This window comes from Myotis nattereri (genome assembly GCF_964212035.1).
Source record: "Myotis nattereri genome assembly, chromosome: 16".
NCBI lineage: Eukaryota > Metazoa > Chordata > Mammalia > Chiroptera > Vespertilionidae > Myotis > Myotis nattereri.
The window spans coordinates 55,978,194-56,002,919 of NC_138091.1; the positions used below are offsets into that span (position 1 = coordinate 55,978,194).

Below are 24,726 nucleotides of genomic sequence, written 5' to 3' on the forward strand. Positions count from 1 at the left end.
CCCGCCCCCTCCCTGCCTCCCCGCCCCAGCCACTCCTGTCAAGTCTTCCGGGAGCCGAGTTTAATCGAGGAAACATCTGCTCCAGATGTGTCCCCGCACACTAACCAGGCCAGTGGGCCCACGCCGGCAGGAACGGGCTGCGAGGGGACAGGCCAGGGCGGCATCCGGCGCCTTCCCGGGCCTCAGACGGGACCCATGGGTGGTGTCCTCGCGCCGGTGGGACCGCGGACGCTTGGGTGGCGGATGGGGACGGCCACACCTCGGACCCCCTGGGCCAGGGGACATCCAACCGTGGCCTCAGGGGCTGAACGGTGGCCTGTCACTGCTGAAGGGCCTGCTGGGGTCAAGGTGGACTGTGGGACCCCGCCCGGAGCAGCCCCGTTAGACGCCTGACCATTTCCGACTCTGAGCTCTGCCCCTGAGGCTCCCCCTCCATCCTTACCCCTGAGCTGATCCCATGGCCCCTCCCTGCCCAGGGGCCTCCTGGCTGCTGCTCACAGTGTGCTCCAGGCTGTCCCCCACGAGCCCCAGCCGCCCCCTGGCATCGACAGTGTCCAGCCACTCCGCCCCACCCTCCCTCTAACGGTCTCAGCACCCGCCCCCCTCAGGGAGCCTCAGGCCATTGCGATGCCCGGCCCTTGCGGACGTGCGGGCCTGGAGGCCTGTCCCTGCGCAAGTGTTTCTCAGACTGAGCTCCGTGGCGGGTGAGCCACGAGCTGTCACAGGACGAAGGGGTTCTGACAGAACCCTCGTTTGGGAACCGGAGTTCCTGAGCAAGATGACAGCTCTGCCTCGGGACTTGGCAGGACTTAGTTGAGGCCACCAAGGGGTGTGCTGGCGCCCCCACTCCCCAGGCGTGAGGCTCATGGCTCCCTCTTTTCAAGGCATGGCCCTCCCCACCCAGGACGCTGCCTGCTGGGCCCTGCACCAGCCCCTCCCTCTCCCGGCCCCTGGGGACAGGCCCCTGGGGAAGTCCCGGGGTTCCTGGTCGCAGCAGGGGCGGCCCAGCAGCTGGACAGCAGGCATCCCCAGTCGCCGGGACCAGATGGGGTCCTGGGAGTCGTGAGGTCCCAAGAGAAACGCCTCTGGCCCGTTTTCCACGGGGAAATGCTCAGAGCATGAGCTCTGGAGTCAGTCAGGGTCCCGCCTGCCCTGATCCAGTGGGCGACTTGGCCACCCCCACCTTCTGGGCCTGGTGGGGAGGGGCCAGCAGTGGGGGGCCAAGATCCAGGTGGCCGGTGGCTCTGGGCTCCAGCAGCCAGTCACCCCCTCCCCCAGCCTGGCCACGCAGGCCGGCATTGGTTCTGTCTGTCCTTGTCCCGTCCGGGGCGCAGGGCGTGTGTGCAGGTGGCCAGAGCCCACCAAGGCCCAGGGCCAGCCAGTGGGACCGGTCCCAGGGTGCGGCTGGCCTTCCCGTGCTGGGCAGAGCGGGCGGGCAGACTCTCAGAGGGACAGAGACGGGCCTGCTGGCTGGACTCGAAGGTGCCAGGGAGCGTCTCGGGGCTGGGAAGTAACGCCCGGGGGTGATGCCACCCCTGCTGGGGACCAGCGCCCTTTGCAGACGTCAGTGCCGAGGCGGCCTGGCAGGTGCGAGCCCAGTGCTCCCGCCTCCAGCAAGGTGGGTGCCTGGCGCAGCCCCCTGTGCCAGCCCCAGGTGAGGGCCGGGGCAGAGCCGCCCAGGCACCGGGCGGGGTGGAAGTTATAGGCCAGGCGTGCTGGCCAGGCTCCTCTGGCTGGGAGCGTGGCCCGGGCCGGGAGGGCCTCGGTGCAGGCCGTGTCCCTCCTCCCAGAGCCCTTTGGCCGCACCACCCCGGCTCTGTGCTGAGAGAAGGGGCCCCATGCCATCCTCCCTCCCTCCCCGCCCGTGAGCAATTCCATCGGAGCCGCACGGAGGGGGTCGCGGTGGAGTCGAAGTTAATGTGATGTATTGATGGTTGATTGCCCTCGGGCGGCTGCTCTCGGGGCTCCACGGGGTGTCCCTCAGGGCTGCCCACCGCTTCTCCCCTCCCTGGGGTCAGGGCAGGCGTGGGCCGAGGCCTGGAGGGGCCTCTGCAGCCGTCCCCTTGCTTCTCTAGCTCCAGGGTACCCCAGATTTTCGGGGAGCCTGGCATCCACCTTCCTACCCATGAGCCACTTGGATCACCATGGAAACAGCAACGTTCTCTATGGACAACACCGTTTCTATGGAGCCCAGAAAGGCAAGTGCCGCGCGGGGGCTCAGGGGCTGCGTGGGAACTGGGGCACAGGCCTCCTGGGAGCGGGGGCTGGCCAGCCTGGTGGACCCGCCCCCTGGGTCTGGAGGGGGTGCTGCTTCTCAGGCCCCTGGAGGATTTAAACTCGAGGCCCCAGGACCCAGCCAAGTAGCAGGTCGCTCGGGCCTGGCAGGCACACAGCTGTGCAGTCTGAGCCTCTCACCTCCCCTCGCCCTGAGGGTGGCGCCCGGCTCCCTCAGCACCCAGCCTTGCCCTGCACCCCCAGCCCAGCCCAGGGCTGGCGGGCGGGGCTGGTGCAGAGAAGGGCCTGCCAGCAGGCGGGGCCAGGACGCTCCCCGCCCGCCCAGGGGATGGACACATGCAGACACTCGGCTGCCCAGACGACAGGCCCACGGACGGCAGCTGGGCCCCCGCACTCCCGCCCCCGCCGGCTGTGCTGTTGCCACAGCGTTTGTCAGGGCCGCCGGAAGCAGCGGGGCGCTTGGCCTGGCCCCTGGGCGTGGGCCCCGCGGCCTCCGCCCGGCGCTGGGTGCAGCCCGCAGGGACGCTTTGGTTTTGGAAACGGAGCCAGTCAGGTCCCGCCTGGGCTGCCCTCATTTATTAGCAGGAAGCTGGCAAGGAATTTACACAACTGAGGACAGCGTGACCGTCCCACATGTGTCCGTGGCCCCCGGTCTGCTCGCTCTCGGGGCTCCAGGCCCACGCTGCCTGTCCGCCACCCCAGCTGGGTACGGAGGGGCCCAGCCCCCCAAAGCCCCCAGGACAGGATCCGGCCCCAGCGTGAGCCACTGGGTGTCCCCAGGGCCGGCCGGGCCCCACGTAGAGAGCGAGGCCGGGCAGGAAGGCTTTGCCCAGGCGGCGGGTCAGGCTGGACGCCCAGCACGGGGAGCCCCGAGCACACCCACCACCCACCAGAATGGATGGTGCCAGCCCTGCGGGGGCCCTGGAAGCCAAGGGTGGGCCAGGATGGAGACAGCCAACTGGGACCATTTTCCTGTTTCCCTTTAAAAACGACCACCCTGTCCAGCCAGCGTGGCTCAGTGGTTGAGCGTCAACCCAAGAACCAGGAGGCCACGGTTCGATTCCCGGTCAGGGCACAGGCCCGGGTGGCAGGCTCCATCCCCAGTGTGGGGCGTGCAGGAGGCAGCCGATCAAGAATTCTCTCTCATCACGGATGTTTCTGTCTCTCTCCCTCTCCCTTCCTCTCTGAAATCCATAAAAATGTGTAAAAATTTTAAAAAATAATAAAAATGGTCACCCCAGCCCCCTGGCCTGAGACACCCCTAGTCGTGAAGAAGAGGGCTGGCGCCTCGGGGCGTGCTCAGGAGGTAGGCGAGCGGGTCTCCAAACAGTGCCTCCCCTGGGCCTCCCTTCCTCCAGGGCCTTCGCCCTCACAGGCCACAGGACACGGTCCCGCCTGCCTCGGCCTCACACTCCCTGGCTGGCACCTGGCACAGTGCACTGGGCAGCGGCCACACGGCGCCACCTGTCGTGGGCACAGCCACCCATTAGCCATCAGGCGAGGCAGCCTCCTCAGCGTAGGGTTCTGATGGGCTCGTGAAGACTGGACCAGTTTACACCACCCCTGAGTCCTCTGGGCAAGGAGCTGGACGGGCTGGGCATTTTCAGCGCCCGCCTCCTGGGGGGTGGACACACGTCAGAACCTTGGGGGGGGGGTTTCATGGGTCAGAGCTTTGGTTTGGGAGGATGAACAAGCGAATGTGCTTAATGCCACTGAGCTGCCCACAGAGACACCGTTAAGGTGATGCATGCTCTGTCCCGTCTGTTTTACCATTTGAAGCCTGGGTCCCTGCCAGTCGGCCACGGGGAGGCCCCTGGGGCACACGCTGGGGGGTCCCCACCCCGGCTTCCCGTGACCTGGGTTCTCTCTCACGCAGATAACTTCTACCTGCGCAACCTGCCCCCGCAGCCCACACTGCTGCCCACCAACCACAACTTCCCCGCCGTGGCCCGGGCCGCCCCCACCCACCCCCTCGGGTCCTGCAGCCGCGACCGGGGCGAGGCCACCGCCCTGCAGAAGGGCGCCAGGGAGTTCGACCGCTTCCTCCTGGGCAAGGAGCTGGGCAAGGAGAAGGCGGGCAAGGCGCTGGAGGGCAAGGGGCGGGGGGCCGAGGAGGACGGCGGCACTGAGCGGCACAGGCTGGTGTTGCCCCTGCCGGCCGACGGCCCCTGCAGGGAGGGCACGGCGCCCAGGGGCCCCTGTGAGGGCCGCCCCCAGCCCCTCGCCTCCTGCCTCCTCAACACCAAGGTGCTCAATGGCGAGGGGGGCAAGGCCGCGCTGGCCAGCTGTGCGGGCGGCGGGCCCGGCGGGGTGCTGGTGCGGCCCGGCCTGGCCTCCGGGCGCTGCCCCACGGAGGCGGCGGGACCTGTGGAGCCGGGGCAGGCCTTCGGCGAGTGCCCGGAGCGGCGGCAGGCGCTGCACCACGCGGCCTACACGGTGCCCTCCGGCCTGCCCGCCGGGCCGCCCCCACCCCTGGGCACGGCCGCCGGCTCCTTCCCCTGCCTGCAGCTGCACGCCGGCCCCGACGGGCTCTGCCCGCTGCAGGACCAAGTCCCCCGGGACCTGAAGGCCAGCGGGCCCACCTTCGTGCCTTCCGTGGGACACCCGGCCGACAAGAGCCGCGCCTTCCCGGCGGCCGAGGCCTGTGCGGTGGCGGGGGAGGGCAAAGACCGGCACCTGGACGGGGCGCTGGCGCCCGAGCACGCCGCGCACTACGGGGTCTCCTACGCCCACCTGAAGGCCGAGGCCAAGGGCGAGCGGCGGCCTGGGGGCTTCGAGGCGACCCTGAACCCCCGGCTGAAGGGCCTGGAGTACCTCCGCAGCGCGGGCCCCGAGGCCCCCTTCCCTGGGCTCCCCGCGGGGGCGCTGGACAAAGGCAGCTACTTCGAGTTGCCCACCCCCTCCCAGGACTGCGTCCGGCCGGCTCACCAGGACCCTATGGGTGGGAAGGTCGCCCAGGCCTGCTGCACTTTAGACAAGACCGCCGGCAAGGAGGCCGCCCTGGGCCCTCCCGGGGCCCAGAAGGTGGCCCGTGTCCGGCATCAGCAGCACCTGGTGGCCCCTGAGATGGAGCTGGGGGGCAGCGGGGCTGAAGCCAAGCGCAAGTCCCTGGAGCTGGCATCTCTGGGCTATGGGGGGCCCCAGCTGTCCCCGTGGAGTGTCCAGTCAGGCCAAGGCGCCCCCATGGCCATCGGCGAGGAGCGCAAGGGCGGCGGCTACCTGGACCCCTTCGGGGGCCTCCAGCAGGCGGCCCTCCGGCCCCAGGACCTGCCGGCCCCGCCTGACGAGGTCTCGGCCATGAAGAACCTGCTCAAGTACAGCAACCAGGCGCTGGTCGCCGGCCAGAAGGCGCCCTTCGTGGGCCTGGGCGGCCTCAAGGCCAGCTGTGCCCAGCAGGACGTGAAGTTCCCGGCCTCCAAGGGCCCAGGCCAGGCCCCCAGCGAGGCGGAGAGGCCCGACTGTGCCCGCAGCCGGGAGCACGAGGCCCCCCACGGCGACGGGGAGGTGCGGCAGCCCCCCGTGGGCATCGCCGTGGCCGTGGCCCGGCAGAAGGACACGGGGAACCGGCCAGAGGCAGCCTACGGCGCCAACCCCGGGCGGCAGGGCCGGGCAGCTCCCACCTTCAAAGGTATGGCCCATCCCGCAGAGGAGGTGGGGGCACCATGCTGACCTTCCTCCTCAACCCTCCCAGGGCTGCGTGGACCCCGTCTGCCACCCTGATGGGCCCCCCACCCTCATCCCTTCTGCCGTCTCCGCCCCTGCAGCTGGCGGTGGGCCCCGCTCTCACGCGCTGGACCCGGAGGCCGAGGAGGAGAGGCGCCTGTGCGAGGACCGCCTGGGGCTGGCCAGCCGGGAGCTGCTGCTGCAGTAAGCCCCGCCCCCACGGGCCAGGCCACACCCTGGGCTTGGGGGTGCCTGCTCACAGGGGGAGCTCTGCTAATCCCCCTCCGCCAATGGTGACTTCTGGAATGGAGGCCCCTCCGCACTCCCTCTGACGACGATGGCCATGGGGTGGGGGTGGGACCGGTGGCCAGCAGCTGCACTGAGCCCTCACCCGCCTCCTCTGTGCAGGGACAACAAGGACCTCATGGAGTTTGGCCGGATGCACGCGTCCAGTGGCTGCCCCCGGGACCTGGCCCCTCACCTCATGCTGGCCGGTGGCTCCTCCCTGCAGAGCAGCCAGCTGGGCGGGGACCCGGCCGCCCACCCCCACCCCGCCCACCCCCCGTGGCTGCCCCGTACCCGCAGCCCCTCCTTGTGGATGGGGGGCCATTCCTACGGTCAGTGCCCGAAGGCAGCCAGGGGGCACGGGGGTTTGGGGGGCACGGCTGGCCTGGGCTCAGGCCATGTTCTGGCATGGGAGGCCTGAGAGCAGTGTGGCCTAGGCCAGACCGCGGCCTGGCTGCCCATCCCGCACCGTCTGACCGCTGCGCCCTGTCTCCCCAGGCCTGGGCCACCCGGCCCTGCACCAGAACCTGCCCCCCGGCTTCCCCGCCTCAGTGCCCGGCTCCATGCCCTCGGTCTTCCCCCTCCCCCAGGACACCCCTGCCCAGCTGGTCCTCCTGCCGTCGGAGCCCACAGCCCACAGTGCCCCCCACGCGCTCGGTAAGGGCATCCTGGGCCAGGCTGCTGGCATGTGGGGTGTGGGGAGCAGGTGTGAGGAAGGGAACAGCCCCTGCGAGGGTGGCGAGCTGGAGGTGGAGGCGGGAGGCGGTGGGTGGGCTGGGGGCGAGGGGTGGAAAGGCCACTCGGGAGGCAGGGGACGCAGCCCAGCGCCCACCCCTGCAGCTGACAGCTGTCCCCGCGCTGCCCACAGCTGACGTCATGGACCAGGCCTCGCTGTGGCCCCCCATGTACGGGGGCCGGGCCCCTGCCTCCCACATGCAGCACCATGGCCAGCTCCCCGTGTATTCGCGGTCCCAGTTCCTGCGGCAGCAGGACCTCTACGCCCTACAGCACCCGCCTCAGCACCCAACTCAGCACCAACAGCCCCAGCTGCCCCAGCCCCCGCCGCGGGCCACCCAGTTCCAGGTACCACCCGAGGCCACCGTCCTGGGCCTGGCCCGGGAGCCCCTACGGCCCCCCAGCCCTCACGCCCTGAGCCGGGGCCTCGCGGGCTGAGCTCTCCCCTGCCCACAGCGGAAGCCTGAGGACCACCCCCTGGAGCTGGAGGAGCCGGCCCCGGAGAAGGCCCCGAAGTCCACCCACAAGCCAGTTGCCTTAACCCCCGCGGCCAAGGGCGTGCCCTCGCCCGCCACCGCAGGCCCCGCCAAGCTGCCACCCTGCTGCCACTCTCCCCCCTTGAAGCCCCCCGCCGGCTGCCCCACGCCGCTGCCACACCCCGGCGCCCCCTGCACTTTATCCGCCTGCCCTGGCGGCAGCCCCAGGCCCGGCTCCCGGCTGCCCAGCATGGAGGACAGGAGCGGGGAGGGCCGGCGGGCAGGAGCCAACCTCAGCACGTCGGTGCCAGGTGAGACCTCCCACCCCCTCTGAGGCCCCCACCCCCCTGGGTGGCAGAGATGAGGGGTGCTGCCTGGCGTGGCAACCACTGGAGTGCCCTCCCCTCCCCAGCCCCCCTGGCAGGGCCTGGCCCATGCTGCCTGTCCCCTGCTCGCTCTCTTCCTCCCCACAATCCTCCTGGGGGGCCCAGGGAAGGAGCAGGGGGTCCCCATCATCTCCGGAAAGCCCCAGGCAGATGGGGTGGGCCAGCCCCAGCGCCCCGGACACAAGAAAGGCTGGCCGGTGGGGACAGGGCAGCCACGGGACCTGTCCCGGCCTCGGACCGGCCAGGAGCCCATGCTCGCCTGCCGGCCGGCCACCACAGCCAGCGCTTGGCCTGCGAGGAGGGTTCTGGCCCAGCCGCGGCCTCGCCGCCCGCCTGCCGCCTGCCAGCGCCCCACGGCTGTTTCATTCTCTGAATTGGCTGCGAGTTTACACTGGAAACTCGTGTGGCGAACATAAAAGCGTCCCCGTTCTACAATAAGGAGACGGAGCCAACAGAGGTTGTCGGTTTTTTTAGGCTTTTTTCCCTTTTTTTTTTTTTTTTGCAGTTAATGGGGCGTGAGGCCTCTGACAGGCCGCCGCGCGTTCTGGTTCAGGGGAAGCCCTGATGCGAGCATCCTGTTCTGAACTGCCCCCCTTTCTCTGTTAGCCACACCGCACTGGGCGGAGATGGCCCCCCGGGCCCCCCTCCCGCACCCGGTTCCCCCCTGCTGGTCCCCCACATAACGTGTCCTCCTTTCTGTCTCACCTGTTGTGCAGGCAGAGGGCTGGCTGGGAACCCCTCCCTCCCAGGTGGGGGCTGAGCCCCTGGCCCCAGCGGCCCCCTGACACCCCTCTTTTGCAGACCTGCCTCCTGGACACGCGTGCCCTGCAGCCGGCCCGGGCCTCTCCCTGCCCCGCCGCACGCACTCATCGGACCTCTCAGACCCCAAAACTATGCAAAGCCCTGCCCCCCGGGCCCCGCCAGAGCCCGTGAGGTTGCCTGTGCCTGGGGAGCCGTCCTGCCGAAGCCCCCAGAGCCTGGAGGAGCCTGGTCTGCCCTTGGGGGCCAAGGAGGACCCCCAGGACCTTGCTGCCGTCCCCCACCCTGCCGAGCGGGGCCCCCCAGGGAAGGCAGTGGGCCCCAGCCCGCTGGAGGGGCTGCAGGGACTGCAACATGTGGCCCTCCCCCAGGGACGGGGCCCCGAAGCCACTGGCCGGGCTCATTCTACTCAGGGAGGGGCCCAAGGGGAGAGGACCACAGGGGAGGGGAGCGAGGAGAGGGCGCAAGGGCCCTCACGGGGGGCTGGCCCCCCGGCTCCGGAGCGACAGGCGGGGAGCCCCCGAGCCCTGGACCAGGACGAGCGGGACGCATGGCAGGCGCCCGGGGAGGCGGGCCCAGAGGAGGAGGCCCTGTTTGAGGAGGACAAACTGGAGGAAGGAGAGGAAGAGGAGGACTGGGGGGCGACCCCCGGCCACAGCCACCGGCCCCGGGTGCTGCTGGGCCTGGACGCCCTGGTGGCAGCCACCATCGACCTCGGGGACTTGCCTGGCATCGGCCCGCTGGGCCCTCAGCCCCCCGGGGCCCCCACGCCCCCGCCCCCCAGCTCAGGGATCCCCGGCCTCGCCCTGCTCGGCGAGCTGGCCGACCTGGACCTCCAGCCTCCGCAGAGCGGGCCAGCCCTGCCAGGTGAGCCAAACTTCAGGCCTGGGCTCAAGTCAGCGGGCCAGACAGCAGGCCCCACAGTGTGGCCCACAGCTGCCCCCTGCCCGCTGGAAACCAGAGGCAGGTGCCCACCCTGTGTCACCCCCAGCCTAGCTGCCGACTGGGCCACGGGAGCAGGGCCATGGCGCTGGGACTGGCGTCTGAGGAAGGGCCTCTGGGCAGCACCTGTTGCTGGGAGGGAGGGGGTGCAGGGCTGAAGTGGCTGAACTGGGGCCCCACAGCCAGGGGCGGGGAGAGCCGTGTCTCCCGCAGGCCCCCCCAGCCTTTCCCCACCGTGGGCTCCACAGTCGCTCCCTGGGCTGTGCGGGCTGAGCTCAGGCCATGTGCCCTGGCCTCCAGGCCCAGGAAGGTGGCCCGAGACCTAGCAGAGGGTCCTAGGCCTCCCTGGATGGGGGGAGCTGTGCTCCCAGCCCAGAGCTGCCTGCAGGACGAGGTGCTCCTGTGCTCCCAGGACCCCGGGTGCAGGCAGGGGCTGGGGCCGCCCTGCAGGGGAGTGTGGAGCCTGAGGGCCAGGTCTCTGCTTAGTGTGAGGGGATCCCAGACGGCCCCCAGCTGCCAGGTGCCTCGCCAGGGAAAGCCCCCGCGGGTGTGCCGCGTTGATATTCATAGAAAGAGCCCACCCAGGCCTCGGCTGCGGCCTGTCCTGCCGTGTAAGGACCCTGCCCCAGCGCTGCGGGGTGATACAGCGAACGTTCCCGTACAGCAGTATCCCCAAGGGCCGCTGGGTCACGCCGTGTCCCCTGCCCGGGACCCACTGCCGCGTGGAGGGGAGTACACCAGGGAGCCCATGCCAGAGGGCCCCCAGGAGGGCCTGGTGCGGGGCTTGGAGCTAGAGGAGAGGCAGGTGCCCGGCCTGGCCGCAGCCGCCTGCTGGACCCCCCGAGTGAGGCTGAGGGCGGGCGAGCGGATGCCGGGCGCCGTCTGGCCCGCGGTCTGTGCGTGAACGCCTGCTGGACCCGTGCCCACTCCCTGAATGAGCGCCCACGTGCAGACACGCATCCTGGGGGGCGGGGTGGCTGCTGGCCCAGGGCAGGCCGAGTGGCCACCAGGGTGTTTGGACCGAGTGAACTGCCAACACTGGGCATCCACCCACCCCCTCCTCCTGGACCCCCAGGCCCTCCCCCTCCCTCTTCCGGGACCCCTCAGGCCACCCCCTCCCCCCCGGACCCCTCAGGCCCCACCCGCCCCTGTCCCAGTCCAGTGCCGTCTGCACACCTGGCTGCCCGCTGTTCCCCGTAAGTGCAGCGACCGCTCTGCCTGGAATTCCTCAGGAGCTGAGCTGCATTCTTGTGGGAACAGCAGGGCTCGCAGAGGGAAAGCTAGAGAAACGGGGGGGAGGGGGGGGCGAGGAGCGGAGACGGAGGCATGAAGACTCCAGAGGGGACCCCCCAAAACCCCCGAGGCCGGCCAGAGCAATGGGGAAAGGCCGGGGGGGGGGGGCCTGGGACGTGGGGTGAGGAGTCATCAGGTCTGGGAAGGTGAGGGGGCCCCGCCCTCACTGCCCCATCCCCACCAGCAGGACCTTAGCTTGCCCACACTGGCTCCAGGCCAGGGAGCTCCATGCCCCTTTGACTTGCGGCATACCTGCCCCTGCCTGCCAGCTGAACCCCGACCTCCCCCTGCCCCACCAGCTGCTGCTGCCTTCACTTTCCTCCTATCTGTGGAGCCCACGTCCTGGTTGGCGATCCCCCAGGCTTGGGGTGCAGCTGTCCTTGTCTGCCCTCCCCCCCACAGATTACAGAGCCTTGCAGGGTGTTGTTTGGAACCCAAAGGACCCCAGGTTCACCTAAGGAACGGCGGGGTGTCAGCAGGCTTCGCCTGAGGCGTGGGGGTGCTCAGGGACGACTGAGCAAGGGGAGGGCAGAGGGGCTTCCTAGGGAGACAGTGGCCCCAAGAGAAGGGGAGACCCTGCGGAACTTCTAGCCAAAATGCGGCTTGCAGAGCCCCGCCCCGGCTGCAGGGGGCGCCCCCTCCCTGCGCCTGGGCCCAGACTGGCATCCCCGGCTGGAGGTCTGGTTTGCTCCGTAGCCGAGTGGGTCACCCGTGGCCTCCACACACCTCAGTCACACACTCGTGTCCATGCGACACGGGATCCCTGTTCTGAACCCGTGACCGTGTCTGACCTGCTCAGTTTCATGGTCAAAGTGTCAGATCTGGGGGGGGGGGGGGGGAGGCTGGCCCACATGAGCCCTCATGCTCGGCACTTCCTGTGTCCCTGCCCCTGGAACCAGCCTACGCTCCGAGGAGCCCAGTCCCCCACGGAGGCATTTGCAGCACAGTCTGGGGTGCTAGGGGTGCTCGTTGCTGCTGGGTGTCCTGTTCCCTGGCTTTCGGAGGGCACAGCTGCCTGCGGACCCCTGTGTAACCCTCAGGGCCCCTTCGGCCGTGGCTCCTCCTGGCTCGGCCTGCCCGTGCGTGCGGACCCCCATCTCGGCTGCCAGCCCCTGAGAGACGGTGGCTGGGCTCTGACCCTGTACTGGGCCACCCCCTCCACCCCCAACCCCCAAGGGCTGTGGCACCCAGGTTTTCAAAATTCTGGGGGTGGCGCAAAGGCATGGGCAGTGTGTTCAGAGTGTCACAGGCCCCGGTCCTTCCTAAATGGGGTATGCCTGACCCCCCCTCATCCTTGGTCCTCACATCTCCGGGAGCCGGCAGCCTTGGGGTTCTGGGCGGTGCTGAGAAGCAGGCTGCTCCGGGGGGTGGTGTGTGCCCGCCGCCCACACGCACACTCCCCGTCTTTACTCCACAGAGGAGGAGGCCGTGCTGACCTTCAACCTGCAGCGCCTGGCCACACTGGCCTCCGCCTGGTCCCTGCTGGAGGCCGACGGCCGGGGCAGCCCTCGCCCCTCAGCCCCGCCCCCTGCCCCCGCCCCCTGCGGCGTCCCCACGCTCACCCCCCGGATGCAGATCCTGCAGCGCAAGGACACCTGGACCCCTAAGACCAAGCCTGTGAGTGGGGGGCCCTGAACACCCGGCCTGGCTGCCCACCTGGGGTCCTGGCGGCTCACAGCCCCGGTGCCTCTGCCCACCAGGTGTGCCCCCTGAAGGCCGCCATCGACCGGCTGGACACGCAGGAGGTGGAGCTGCGCGTGCAGCTGGCGGAGCTGCAGAGGCGGTACAAGGAGAAGCAGCGGGAGCTGGCCCGCCTGCAGCGCCGGCGCGACCACGAGTACGGCCGGGGGGAGGGGGGGGGGCGGGGGGGCGCAGTCCAGGGCCACTGCCTCATGGACGGTCGGCCAGGTGTGCAGGCTGCACTGGGAGGAGCTGGGGCCTGGGGTCCAGGTGTGTAAGACCCTGGCGGTGGGGGCGGTGGGGACCCTGGCCCGGCCTTGCCCTCCGTGTGAGGACCAGGCTCCGAGGCCGCGTCTTAGGAGGGCCTGCCACCTCCCTGGACCCGTCGGGGCACCAGCATGGTGTGCGCCACTGACCACCCTCCTGCGGCCGCCAGGAGAGAGGAGAGCTCACGGAGCCCAGCGAGGCGAGGGCCCGGCCGGCCGAGGAAGCGAAAATACTCCAGCTTGCTACCCGCCCTGCGTCCTGGGGGCCAGCTCCCCAGGGGCGACGCCAAGAAAGTCAAGTGAGTCCTGGGTGCGTGGGGCACTGGGCACCTGGGCTGCTGGGCATACGGCCAAGTCTGGGCTGAGTCTCCAGGCTGTTGGCACCCCTCTATAGCTCCTGCACCCAGCACTTCCCGCCCAGAACTCAGGGCACAGGCATGTCCAACGGACAGAGCCCAGCAGAGGCCCCTCCCTCCGCCTTCTGTCAGCCCTCGGCCACCTGGGCTTCTCCCCGGCAGGAGCCACTGGGCCTGGGGCACCCCCACGGCAGCCCCGCGTCCCCGCCCGAGCCCCCCAGCGCGAGGCGGCCTTGTGTGAAAGCCTCTTTATCGGCTTATGAAGCCGTTGGTCACGCTGCGGCGCTGCTCACGGCCGCCACGACGTTATTATCCATTACCCGACCGACGCGCACTCCCGGCCGGCATAATTGTCCTTCTCGGCTACAAATTGCCGCTCCCGGCAGGCCCATTTGCATAAATCCTCCAGCTCCTCCAAACGCGATTGGCGCACGCGTGCGCGCACGGCATCAATCCTGATGATTTGGTAATAATAGTTAAATCGGCACTAAATGGTTCCTTCAATTAAGACAGAGGCAAAAAATTAATCTCCGGGCTTCATGTCACAAAACATTAGTGAATGCAGGGAAAGTGGCAGGGTGGGCGCTCGCCCGCCGCGGGCCGTGGAGAGGATGCGCCATATGGCTGGGGGCCACCCCAGCCGGCTCCCGCCCCACCCTGCCCAGGTGTCCCTGTGGGAGGGGTGGGGGGGGCACGACTCCCTTTGAGAATCAGCCAGTGCCGTGGGGGCTGCTGGCCAGGGGTCCTGTTGGGGTGGGCGTCCTGGCAAGGCTGCCCACGCTGCCCTCGAGCCCGCCTGGCACCAAGCCCCCAGCCCTGGCAGCCCATCTGGACTTGCACTGCAGGCACCTTCTCCCCTGACCCAGAAGCCAGGCCCAGCCAGAGGACAGGGGCCTCAGGACAGGGAAGGAACCGAGTCCAGGGCCTGCCCTCCTGCCCACTCTCCACCCCATGATGGGGCCCTGCCCGGATGGCTGCCGCAGCTGGGCCCAGGCAGGAAGTGGGGGGCTGGGGTCCCAGGGCCAAGGTGGCTGCCGGCCAGCTTCCCTCTGGCCTGCCCTCTGGGCCGAAAGGTCTGGCCACACAAGGCCAGGCCCCCGCCAGGCCCCTCAGGCCCCATCTATGACTCATTACAATTACCCGCTATGGATGGGGGAGGGGACAGGCGCATGACCCACCCCCCAGCCCCATCCGGCAAAAGACAGGCAGCCAAGCTCCCAGCCTCTCGCCTGTGGGGTTCGGGGAAACTGAGGCTTGGATCGGTGAGGCGCAGGGCCCCTCCCTCAAGGCCCAGGACCGAGGGCAGAGGACAAAGCTCTCGGGCAGAGCCCAGCGGGGACCCTGGGGGCTGGAAGGCGGAGTGTGGTCACGATCGCCCACCACTGCCCACCAGGCTCATGGCAGCAGATGTGGGGGGGGGCCGTTCTTGGGAGCCTCGCCCGGCGCCTCTGGTCCCAGCAGCTCATGGGCCTCAGCCTTGCGGAAAGGCCGTTATCACCAGCTCCATTGTCCAGGTGGAAAGACTAAGGCACGGCCCACCCACACAGCGGCCCAGCCTACACGGCCCTGGAGCCCTGGCCAGGGGCGGAGGGGACTGCTGGGGAGGCAGGTGCCGGGGCTCAGCACAGCCCCCGCCCCCCACGCCCCTGGCAGCTCCGTGTGCCCTGAGGAGCCTTGGCCGAGAAGGAAGTGGGACCTTCCCCAGGACCCACCATGGCGCCCCGGATGCCACCACGGGTCTGTGAGGGGGCGAGGCCAGATGGCCAGGTATGCCTGCCTCCGGCCTGTGCCCACCTGCTCCCCACGCCCCCAGGGCGGTGCGGTCCAGCCTGAGCCTGCTGTGCGCTGAGCTTCGGGGCGATGAAGAGCCCACGAAGAAGCAGAGCCGCCTGGAGAAGGGCGTCTACCTGGGCCTGCAGCCCAGCTCCGGGGTGAGTCCCCGGCAGCACACCTGGGGCTGGGAGAGGGGGTGGGAAGTCAGTGGACGGGCAGCCAACCCCCAGCTGGGGCCCCAGTGCTGAGCTGAGCCACCAACGCGGCCAGTCAGGTCCCTCCCGGCAGACATGGCCCCTGGGCGTGCAGGTGACTCTGTCCATCTCACAGACACATACACACACACACATACACACCCACACACATACACACACACACACACACACAGGAGAGGAAGCCCGGGGCAGTGTGGGTGCAGTTTCTGGGAGGGAGAGCCCACAGGGCCACAGTGTCGGGCATGCACGGTGGGGGGGTGCTCTCTGCCCCTCCCAATCCAGGTGAGAGGTGCGTCTGAGTAGGTGCCACTGTGCACATCCTTCCCCCCAGGGCACCCCGACTCCTGAGCCTGGCTGCCCTCCTGCCAGCCCGAGCTGGCAGTGGAGTGGGAGAGGGGACAGGCGCTGGGCCCTGGGCAGATGCCCACACGGCCCCTTCTGAGCCAGGAACGTCGGGGAGGCCCAGCTGGGACGTGGCTGGGGTGGGGCGCTAAGTGGGCTGCCGCCTGCCGCTCCCAGGAAAAGGTCCGGTGCGAGAAGAGCCGCGGGCAGGGAGAGCTGGCGGCCACCGTGGCCCGCAAGGTCGCCCAGCTGAAGCCCACAGTGAAGAGCAAGGGGCTGCCGGCTGGCCTCGGCCCCTTCCCCGGGGCGTGTGTCCGGAAGAAGCTGTCCCGAGCCAAGAGCACCAAGGCGTCCACGGCAGCCAGACACCCCCCGCCAGGCGGCCACGAGGGCGACAGGGAGACACCCAGGTTCCCGGCCGCGCCTGCAGGGGCCACGGTGCACGAGGCAGGCAAGTCACCGATGCGATAGCCACCCAGGGACCTCTGGCCTCAGCCACTCGGTCACTCAGAAGAGGGTGGGCAGTGGCTGGGACAGGACCCCACCCCCACCCCGGCGCAGAGCCAGCAGCCCCCAGTGCCCACCTCCCCCTTCACCCCCAAGGAGGGCCACGAGGAGGAAGAGTGCCCGGATGCATCCTGGAAAGGAGCTAAAAATAGCCCTCTGCAGCTCCAGCCCCTCCCGGCAGCCGGACAGGCTGACCTGGGGTTATCTGACCGCCAGACCAGGAGCTGAGAAAACAGACACTTCCTCCGCAGCCCCGCCCCAGACCCCGCCCAGAGAGAACAGAGAGAGGAAGCAGGAAGCCGGCCAGGGCAGGAGGAGCAAGGGGGAAAGGGCTGCCCTGGGCAGGGGATCCCCCACCCGCAAGGCATGCGCCCCACTGCTGAAGCATGAGAAAGGGAAACAGCCCGGGCCGGTTTGCTCAGTGGATAGAGCGTCGACCTGCAGACTGAAGAGGTCTGGGTTCGATTCCAATCAAGGGCACGGCCCTCAGTTGCAGCTCCATCGCCGGCCCTGGTCAGGGCAGGTGCAGAAGGCAGCCAGTTGGTGTGTCTCTTTCACATCAGTGTTTCTCTCTGTCTCCCCGCCTCCTTTCTACTCTCTCTCTAAAAAAAACAAGTGTTGGCTGTCATCATGCAATTTCAGTTTTAAAAAAAAAAGGGAAACTGAGGCAGGGAAAGGAAGGTGAGAGAGGCATCGCCTCTCCCCATCCCTGTCCAGACACCTCACCTGACACCCTCCCAGAGCAACCCCAGGGAGGACGGTGACGGGGCTGCACGCGCGCACATGCACACACATACACACGTGATCAGGGCCCCACCCCCACCCCAACGGTGCTGCTCAGATGCCCTCACCCGGACCCTCCCCCCCAGGCAGTGGCTCCGACATCGAGAGCTGCGAGGGCCTGGGGACAGAAGTGCCCCCCAAGGAGCCGGGGCCGGGCCTGCACGCGGGGGCCGCGGGGGCCGTGCTGGGGCCCTCGCCCTCCTCGGTGGTCAGAATGGAGGCCGACCAGAAGGCCAAGCAGAAGAAGGAGCGGCAGGGCTTGCTGGGTAACCGGGCGGCCGGGGCGGGTGGGCAGGCCTGGTGGGGGGGCCCCGCAGCTGGGACCCCGGCAACAGCCCTCACTCCCTCCCACAGGGGCCTGCCGCCTGTCCAGCCCCGAGAGCGAGGTCAAGATCAAGAGGCGGACGGTGAAGGCCAAGGTGGGCACCACGCTGGAGCGGGCGCCGGGCCGCAGGCCCCCAGGAGCCCCCAGCAAGAAGAAAGCCAGGGGCAAGGCCAAAGGCGGCCTGCGGGCCGAGCCCAGGGCCACGCCCAGCAGGGAAGCCCTCTTCGGCCCTGCCCGGGCCTTCCCCTGCCCGGAGGGCGGCCAGCTGGCCAGCGAGCGCCTCAAGAGGGCCACACGCAAGAGCACCATGCTCCAGCCGGGGCTGCGGGTGAGCACGCGGGCACCCCCACAGCCAGGGGGCACCCCACAGCCAGTGGGCACCCCCACAGCCAGGGGGCACCCCAATAGCCAGCGGGCACCCCCACAGCCAGGGGGCACCCCAGTAGCCAGCGGGCACCCCCACAGTCAGCGGACACCACAGCTAGTGGGCACCCATACAGCCAGCGGGAACCCCCACAGTCAGGAGGCACCCCCCCACCCCCCGGTCAGCAGGCACCCCAGGGTCCTGGGCCAGTGGGTCAGTGACAGATGGGAAAGACCTCCGGGCCCTCCCTCTGTCCCTGTTCGTGGGACCCTGTGCCTGCGTCAGTCCAGGTCACCCCCTGGGCAGCTGCGGGCAGGAGGCTGGGACCATAGTCACCACAGTTCCTTCCCCCGCCAGCAGCGCAGGAACGGAGCCCTGCCCCTGGCCCTGTCGCCCCGCAATGCCAAGGCCGTCCTGGGAAAGGGCAGGAAGGCGGGCAGGAGGACCAGCAAGGCCGTTGGCAAACAGGTAGGTTCCCACCCGGCGCCCAGAGGGTTGCCCGGATCCCCACCCTCCCCAGGAGCTGACTTCTCGGCTCGCAGGGCAAGGGCCATGCGGTGAGCCGGCTGCTGCATAGCTTCTCCGTGGACGAGGACTTCGAGTTCGATGACAGCAGCAGCTTCTCGGAGGAGGAGGACGAGGAGGAGGCCAGCGCGCCCCTGAGTGCCGAGCAGAGTGCAGCCCTGGGTGAGCGGCGGGGGGGGGGTGTCTGGGCCTCTGGGTGAGCGGCGGGGGGGGGGGGGGTGTCTGGGCCTCTGGGTAAGCGGCGGGCGGGGGTCTGGCCTCTGGAGCAGCGCGGGCGGGGGCGGGGCGGCTCTGACCCCTGACCCTGCCCCCAGCGCGCTCCTGCACGATCCACAAGGAGGACCTGCAGGACGGCCTGCCCGTGCTCATCCCCAAGGAGGACAGCCTGCTGTACGCGGGCAGCGTGCGGAGCCTGCAGCCGCCCGACATGTGAGGCCGGGGTGTGGGCAGGAGGGACCCCGTGGCCCTGACGGTGGCCGTGACCCGCAGGCCTGCCTAACGCCCCCGTCTCCCTCAGCTACAGCATCGTCATCGAGGGCGAGAGAGGCAACCGGCAGAGGATCTACTCGCTGGAGCAGCTGCTGCAGGAGGCGGTGAGGGGACACCCGCCGGGAGGGGGCCTGCTGCTCCCCGCACCTCCCAGGTGCCCCGAAGCCACCCACCACTCACGCGCCGGCCCCGGCTGTACTCCCAGGTTCTCGATGTCCGGCCGCAGTCCAGCCGGTTCCTCCCGCCCGGCACAAGGGTCTGCGCCTACTGGAGCCAGAAGTCCCGCTGCTTGTACCCGGGCAACGTGGTCCGAGGTGAGCCCTGGTCCCAGAGGTCGTGACCTGGCCACATGGGCAGCTCCCCTGGGGTGATTCCTGACTCCCCTGGAGCCCTAGGGCCTGATAGGTGGACGGCAGGTGGGCAGGCGCAGCAGGCCTGGACCAGACGTGAATTTGCACTCGTGCGTGGAGAGGTGCCCACATGGGGGTGACGGATGGAGGCAATATTGCCACTCAGGCTGTGCGCGGGAGGCTGAGGGCTGCCGGCTGTCCTGGCCGCTCCGAGGTCGAATGCGTTCAGGGAGCAGAATGGTCCCAGTGTCGATGGTCAGGTGCCCGGGAGCCCATCCCCCGCTCCTCCCGCCCCCAGGCAACTCCAGTGCCGAGGAGGAGGACCTGGACTCCGTGGTGGTGGAATTTGACGACGGGGACACAGGCCACATCGCCGTCTCCAACATCAGGCTGCTGCCTCCGGACTTCAAGATCCAGTGTGAGCCGGGTGGGCCCTGCCGCGGGCAGTCCCAGGGCTGGACAGGCTCCATAGGTGGGGGGTGGGGGGGTGGGAGTGGGACGGTCACCCCGGCAGCCCGGCCCGGTGCTGAGGCCACGCGTCCACTCTGCAGGCACGGAGCCCTCGCCGGCCCTGCTGGTGTCCAGCGGCTGTCGCCGGACCAAGAAAGCGTCCTGTGAGGCCCCCCCGCCCAGTGAGCCCGCCGCCCCCAGCCTGTCCCCCAAGGTGCACGAAGGCCCCGAAGCCTCGAAGGCCCCTGGGAAGAAATCCGTCAGCAAAGACAGAGCTGGTATTTGGGGGGCTGCCCAGAACCCGGGTGGGGAAACTCGTGGGAGTGTGGGGACCCGACGGTACCCCTGACTCTCCCTGCCACCCGCAGGCAAAACGGAGCTCCTCACCTCGGGTGGCAAGCCCCCCACCGGGGCCTCGGACCACTTCCTGGGCCGCCGGGCCAGCCCGCTGCTGAGCTGGTCAGCGGTGGCGCAGACCAAGCGGAAGGCGGCGGCCGCAACGGGGGGCAAGGGCCCGGGGCTGCTGCAGAACCTCTTCCAGATCAGCGGCAGCGCCAAGCGGCTGCGGGCGCGTGAGGCGCTGTTCCCGGTGCACAGCGTGGCCGCGCCCGTGTTCGGCAACGGCTTCCGCGCTGACTCCTTCAGCAGCCTGGCCAGCTCCTACGCGCCCTTCGTCGGCGGGGCTGGGCCGGGCCTGCCCGGGGGCGCCCACAGGCTGCTGCGGGCCAAGAGGGCCGAGCGGGTGGAGGCCGAGAAGGGCGGGCGACGGAGGGCGGGCGGCGAGTTCCTGGTCAAGCTGGACCACGAGGGCGTGACCTCCCCCAAGAACAAGAACTGCAAAGCGTTGCTCATGGGCAACAAGGACCTGGGCCCCAAGCTGGGGCGGCCCCTGCCCAGCGCCAGCTACGCGCACCCAGCCCTCGCGGGCAAGGACAGGAAGGGCCGGGCGCCTGTGCACCCGCTGCCCATGGGGCTGGCGCTGCGCAAGTTCGCGGGCCAGGCCGAGTACCCGCTGCCCTGCGACAGCGACTGCCACAGCTCCTACTCGGACGAGGACGAGGACGGGCCCGGGCTGGCGCCCAGCGTGCCCTCCCGCTTCCTGGCCCGCCTGTCCGTGTCCTCGTCCTCCTCCGGCTCGTCCACCTCCTCCTCCTCCGGCTCCCTGTCCACCTCCAGCCTCTGCTCCTCCGACGACGAGGGCTCCTCCTTCAGCTCGGACGACGAGGACCCGGCCCTGCTGCTGCAGACCTGCCTCACCCACCCCGTGCCCGCCCTCCTGGCCCAGCCTGAGGCCCTGCGCTCCAAGGGGGGCGGCCCCCACACCCACGCCCAGCGCTGCTTCCTGTCCAGGGCCGCCGTGGCGGGCGGGGGCGCGGGGCCCAGCAGCGGCAAATCCAAGCTCAAGCGCAAGGAGCCCCTGAGCTTCTCCAAAGCCAAAGAGGGATCGCGGAGGCAGCGGCTGCCGTCCGTGGAAAACCGGCCAAAGATCTCCGCCTTCCTGCCCGCCCGGCAGCTCTGGAAGTGGTCGGGGAGCCCCACGCAGGTAGCTGGGCCCCTGGGCGCGTCGCACCCCCTCGCCCTCTCCTTTCTCGTTGTTCAATTTCAACTAAAAACTGGGAAACTCGAGGGAAGAACCAAACACCCCCCATGATCCCCGGGGCCAGGCCTGCCGTGGCCACCCGCCCGGCCCTCGCCTTTGCCAACATAACCGTGGACGCAGGCCCCCGAGATTCTGCCGTGGGGGTCGCCGTGGGGCTGGGAAAGCACCTGCGCCCGCGCTTCCTCCCGAGCTGCAGGCGGACGCCTCGCCCCGCCCCGACCTTGTGTGTCTCACGGTCCGGCCTCCCGGCGCTCAGACCAGGGTCCCCTGAGCGCACGGCCCTGACGTCCTAACCACGACCCCCCGTGGACCCGCCAGGGTCTGGGCTCTGGCTGCTGGGTGCCTGTCTTGTCCGGGAAGGTGCCCACACCCACACACCTGCACACAAGACAGCCCTGTCCCCCAACTCTCCTCTGAATGTCTGTCTGTCTCGGCCCGCAGCGCCGCGGCATGAAGGGCAAGGCCCGGAAGCTGTTCTACAAGGCGATCGTGCGGGGCAAGGAGACGCTGCGGGTGGGGGACTGCGCCGTGTTCCTGTCGGCCGGCCGCCCCAACCTGCCCTACATCGGCCGCATCGAGAGCCTGTGGGAGTCGTGGGGCAGCAACATGGTGGTGAAGGTCAAGTGGTTCTACCACCCGGAGGAGACCACGCTGGGCAAACGGCACAGCGACGGCAAGGTGGGCGGGGGCTGGGCCTGGGGGGCCCTGCATGGGGGGTGCGCTGTGGGGGCCCTGCCGGGTGGGGGGGATCCTGCCAGGTGGGGGCCCTGCCGGTGGGGGGCCAGGCCGCCCTGACACAGTGCCCCCCCAGAACGCGCTGTACCAGTCGTGCCACGAGGACGAGAACGACGTGCAGACCATCTCCCACAAGTGCCAGGTCGTGGGGCGCGAGCAGTACGAGCAGATGACGCGGAGCCGCAAGTGCCAGGACCGGCGGGACCTCTACTACCTGGCGGGCACCTACGACCCCGCCACCGGGCGCCTGGTGACGGCCGACGGTGTGCCCATCCTGTGCTGAGCCTGCAGCCACCCGGGGGTGCCCGCGTTTGGAGCTGGGGGGACTCGGACAGACGACGCCGGCCGCCCCTGCCGAGCGGGAGGCGGGCAAGTGAACAAATATGCAAACCAGCGAGGCAGGGTCCAGGCTCTATTTCCCAGGAGAGATGGGGGCTCGGCGCCCAGTCCCACCCGCCCCGCGGGCGCCGCGCCTGCCGGGACCGTGCCCGCCGGACTGCCCGGCCTCTGCTTCCCCCGCCCCCTCCCCGGCTCACGAGAGAGTAGAATCCAAGCCATATCTTCCCGAGTACCTCCGACTGTCCCACCAGGGAGAGCAGAATCAGGTGTCTGTCTATTTATTTCTCTGTAAATAGTGTGTTTCTGCGGGAAGTTTTATGAAAAAAGCACGTGGGAGAGGGTCTCTTCCCCACGTGCGTGACGAGGATGTGTGTGTGCGCGTGCGTGTGTGCGGGTTTCGTGCTGGGGTTTTCTTTGAAAATGCACTGTTTCCTCAGCCTGGCTGAGGCCCACTGGGCGTCTGTGACCACAGAGGCGGCTGGGGGCCGGGCCGAGCTCTGGGGGGGGGGGGGGGGGCTGGTCAGATGGAGGTCACACGTGAGTTTATTTCATGTGAATCCATCTCCTGGGCAGAACGTGTTGGGGTAGGCCCCTCAGGAGGGGGTTGCTGGAGCAGTACAGCCGAGCCCCCCTCCCCCCAGTGTGGCCGCAAACACGTGTATCTTACCTCTGTTTCAACGAAACAAAAATGAACAAATGTTTTAAAGTGTTGGTATGAGGCAGTGATGTTTTGATTTCAGTTCCTGAATATTCCAAGTCATTTCTGATTCCCGCTGGCCTGGCCTCTGCCCAGAGGAGGGAGACCAGCCCGCAGCCCTTGAGGGGGTTCCGGGCCTTTCCTGGAGCCGCTGGGCAGGGCCGATGCGGGGGCGCGGGGGGGGGGGGCGGGGGAGGCTGGGCACTTGCTCCAGGCCGCACAGGGGGGCGGGAGGCACCCCAGGCCTCAGCAACAGGCCAGCGCCCCGTGGACTGGACACTTTGTCCCTGCTCCTGAGGCCGACAGGGCCGGGCATACCTGGCCCAGGGCCTTACCCAGGGCCTTACCCCTGAGGTGCTCTGAGGGCCACGTGTCCTCACCAAGAGCTCCAGGGAAGCCCCCCAAGTTCGCCCTGGCTCCTCAGGAGGCGCTCTCGTGTGACCCACAGACACGGCCTAGGTTCCCGGGAAACGGGTATCGGCGGGTGCCTGCACCCCAGCCCCGGCCCCTCTGTCTTTCTGACCAGGAAACCCTCCTCCCCCTCCTGGCGGCTCCATGGGAAGCACAGGGACCAGGAGGGGGTCCCCGCTCCCCCTCGCCTCCCACGAGTGCAATATTTCATTCCTGGTGGCCGCCTGGGTGGGGAGACAGCAGCCCAGAACCCGAGCCCGCAGCGCGGGGCCAGGCACCCTGTCCTTGCTGACCCCCCTGCGGACGCCCGCCCCTCGCACCCCCCTGCCCCCGCCCCCGTCTGCGTGCGTGTGACGCCCGCCTGGCAGAAGCCCGGCTGTTGTACATGTGTAAACTAAGGGGTGGGTTTTTCAATGTAAACACTAAAAACAAACAAAAACAGAGGTTTTATGAGCAGCAGACTCTATGTAAATGCATTTTAGTATTAAATTTTTTATCGATAACTTGCTTAAGAATAAATATATGAACTATTGTTCCGGAATGGTCCGGAACCCTAATTGTGCCTCAGTGTCCCTGTGTGTCCCGCCGGGCCAGGCCGGCCCCGGGTGAGCCGCTGGCCGGCACGAAGCCACTCGGGACGTGTGACCAGAACGGCTTGCGGCGGCCTTGGCCTTCGAGACCGCCAGGACGAGGTCCCTCGCCTGGTCGGTCTCACCTGAGTGAGACAGGTGTGCGGCCTGGACTGTCATGTGGGTGGCGGGCGCCCTGGAGTCGGGGGTGGGGGGGTGGGGGGGGGAGGCCAGTCCCCGGGGCACAGGCACGGGAAGGGAGCCCCTCGTGCGCTGTGGCTCAGGAGCAGGCAGAGGGGGCTCTGAAGGGAGAGTCGGGACAGGATGGTGACACAGGACGGTGACACCCCTCGGGGGCAGCGGGGAACTGCTCCTGCTGCCAGGTCTGGGGTCGTCCCCATTCAGCCAGCACAGCCGCCACAGCCTCCGACCCCGCGGCGCCCTGAGACCTGGAGGCTCTGGCACGGGCTCCCTGCTGTGGGCAGACTAACAGGGACATCCAAGGGGCCCACGTACAACTGCCCCAGGGGGTCCAGGCGGGCTCCCAGAGGAGGTGGCGCCTGGCTGTCCTGGAGGAAATGGTGCAGGGCAGGCGGAGGGCCGGCGAGGAACACCAGGCAGCCAGGGAGTGCGGGGCCGACGTGGCAGCGGCGTGTGGCTGAGGCCCAGTCAGAACCCACGGGAGGGTGGGGTCGTGGGGCCGGCCCGGCCTGTGCGACAGCAGGACGCACGGAGGCTGGGGCAGGGGGTCGGCAGTCAGACTGAGGCCCTCACTCTGCAGCCCCGAGGCCCCTGGGGCACCCAGAGAAAGGTCTTAAGCACAAGGGAGGAGGCAGGGGCACAGGGCTGGGGGGGCGGGGAGCGGCTAACAGGCCCAGGAAGGTGGGCAGGTAGGGGAACGGGGGGGGGGGGGGGGGGCAGGTGAGGCTCAGGACAGCAGGTGGGGCTAGCGCAGGGTTAGGTGAGTCCCCAGGGTCATTCCCACCAGCCCTGCCTCCTCTCTGCCCCCTCCCAGCTCTCATCTTAACCCATCATGACCCTCGCCCTCCTCCGACTAGGGCCTGGATGGGGCGGGGCAGGGACAGAGGCTGCGAATCCAGGGTGAGACGTTCGCACTTTGATCAAGACAAACGAGCCCTTCTGGGAAACGCTGAAGCAGGACAAGCGGCGGCCCGG

The 24,726-nt window shown here is 69.2% G+C and overlaps 1 protein-coding gene across 1 annotated transcript in view; it reads left to right on the plus strand.

Annotated features, from left to right (window-relative positions):
- BAHCC1 (BAH domain and coiled-coil containing 1) overlaps positions 1 to 22,584 on the plus strand; it is a gene marked incomplete at its 5' end in the record, with an annotated part of 44,659 nt that extends 22,075 nt beyond the window's left edge. Inside the window, 25 exons of the mRNA XM_081110377.1 lie at positions 2,076 to 2,198; positions 4,112 to 5,863; positions 6,000 to 6,102; positions 6,307 to 6,515; positions 6,682 to 6,840; positions 7,052 to 7,266; positions 7,375 to 7,705; positions 8,582 to 9,406; positions 12,192 to 12,391; positions 12,475 to 12,611; positions 12,891 to 13,019; positions 14,890 to 15,007; positions 15,584 to 15,861; positions 16,787 to 16,962; positions 17,051 to 17,349; positions 17,746 to 17,853; positions 17,928 to 18,072; positions 18,225 to 18,339; positions 18,428 to 18,503; positions 18,605 to 18,713; positions 19,048 to 19,167; positions 19,301 to 19,477; positions 19,568 to 20,742; positions 21,241 to 21,477; positions 21,611 to 22,584. Coding sequence (XP_080966503.1) covers positions 2,076 to 2,198; positions 4,112 to 5,863; positions 6,000 to 6,102; positions 6,307 to 6,515; positions 6,682 to 6,840; positions 7,052 to 7,266; positions 7,375 to 7,705; positions 8,582 to 9,406; positions 12,192 to 12,391; positions 12,475 to 12,611; positions 12,891 to 13,019; positions 14,890 to 15,007; positions 15,584 to 15,861; positions 16,787 to 16,962; positions 17,051 to 17,349; positions 17,746 to 17,853; positions 17,928 to 18,072; positions 18,225 to 18,339; positions 18,428 to 18,503; positions 18,605 to 18,713; positions 19,048 to 19,167; positions 19,301 to 19,477; positions 19,568 to 20,742; positions 21,241 to 21,477; positions 21,611 to 21,817 — 7,523 coding nt within the window. The 3' untranslated portion in view covers positions 21,818 to 22,584. The remainder of the gene's footprint in view (positions 1 to 2,075; positions 2,199 to 4,111; positions 5,864 to 5,999; positions 6,103 to 6,306; positions 6,516 to 6,681; positions 6,841 to 7,051; positions 7,267 to 7,374; positions 7,706 to 8,581; positions 9,407 to 12,191; positions 12,392 to 12,474; positions 12,612 to 12,890; positions 13,020 to 14,889; positions 15,008 to 15,583; positions 15,862 to 16,786; positions 16,963 to 17,050; positions 17,350 to 17,745; positions 17,854 to 17,927; positions 18,073 to 18,224; positions 18,340 to 18,427; positions 18,504 to 18,604; positions 18,714 to 19,047; positions 19,168 to 19,300; positions 19,478 to 19,567; positions 20,743 to 21,240; positions 21,478 to 21,610) is intronic.
- Between the last annotated feature and the right edge of the window lie 2,142 nt (positions 22,585 to 24,726).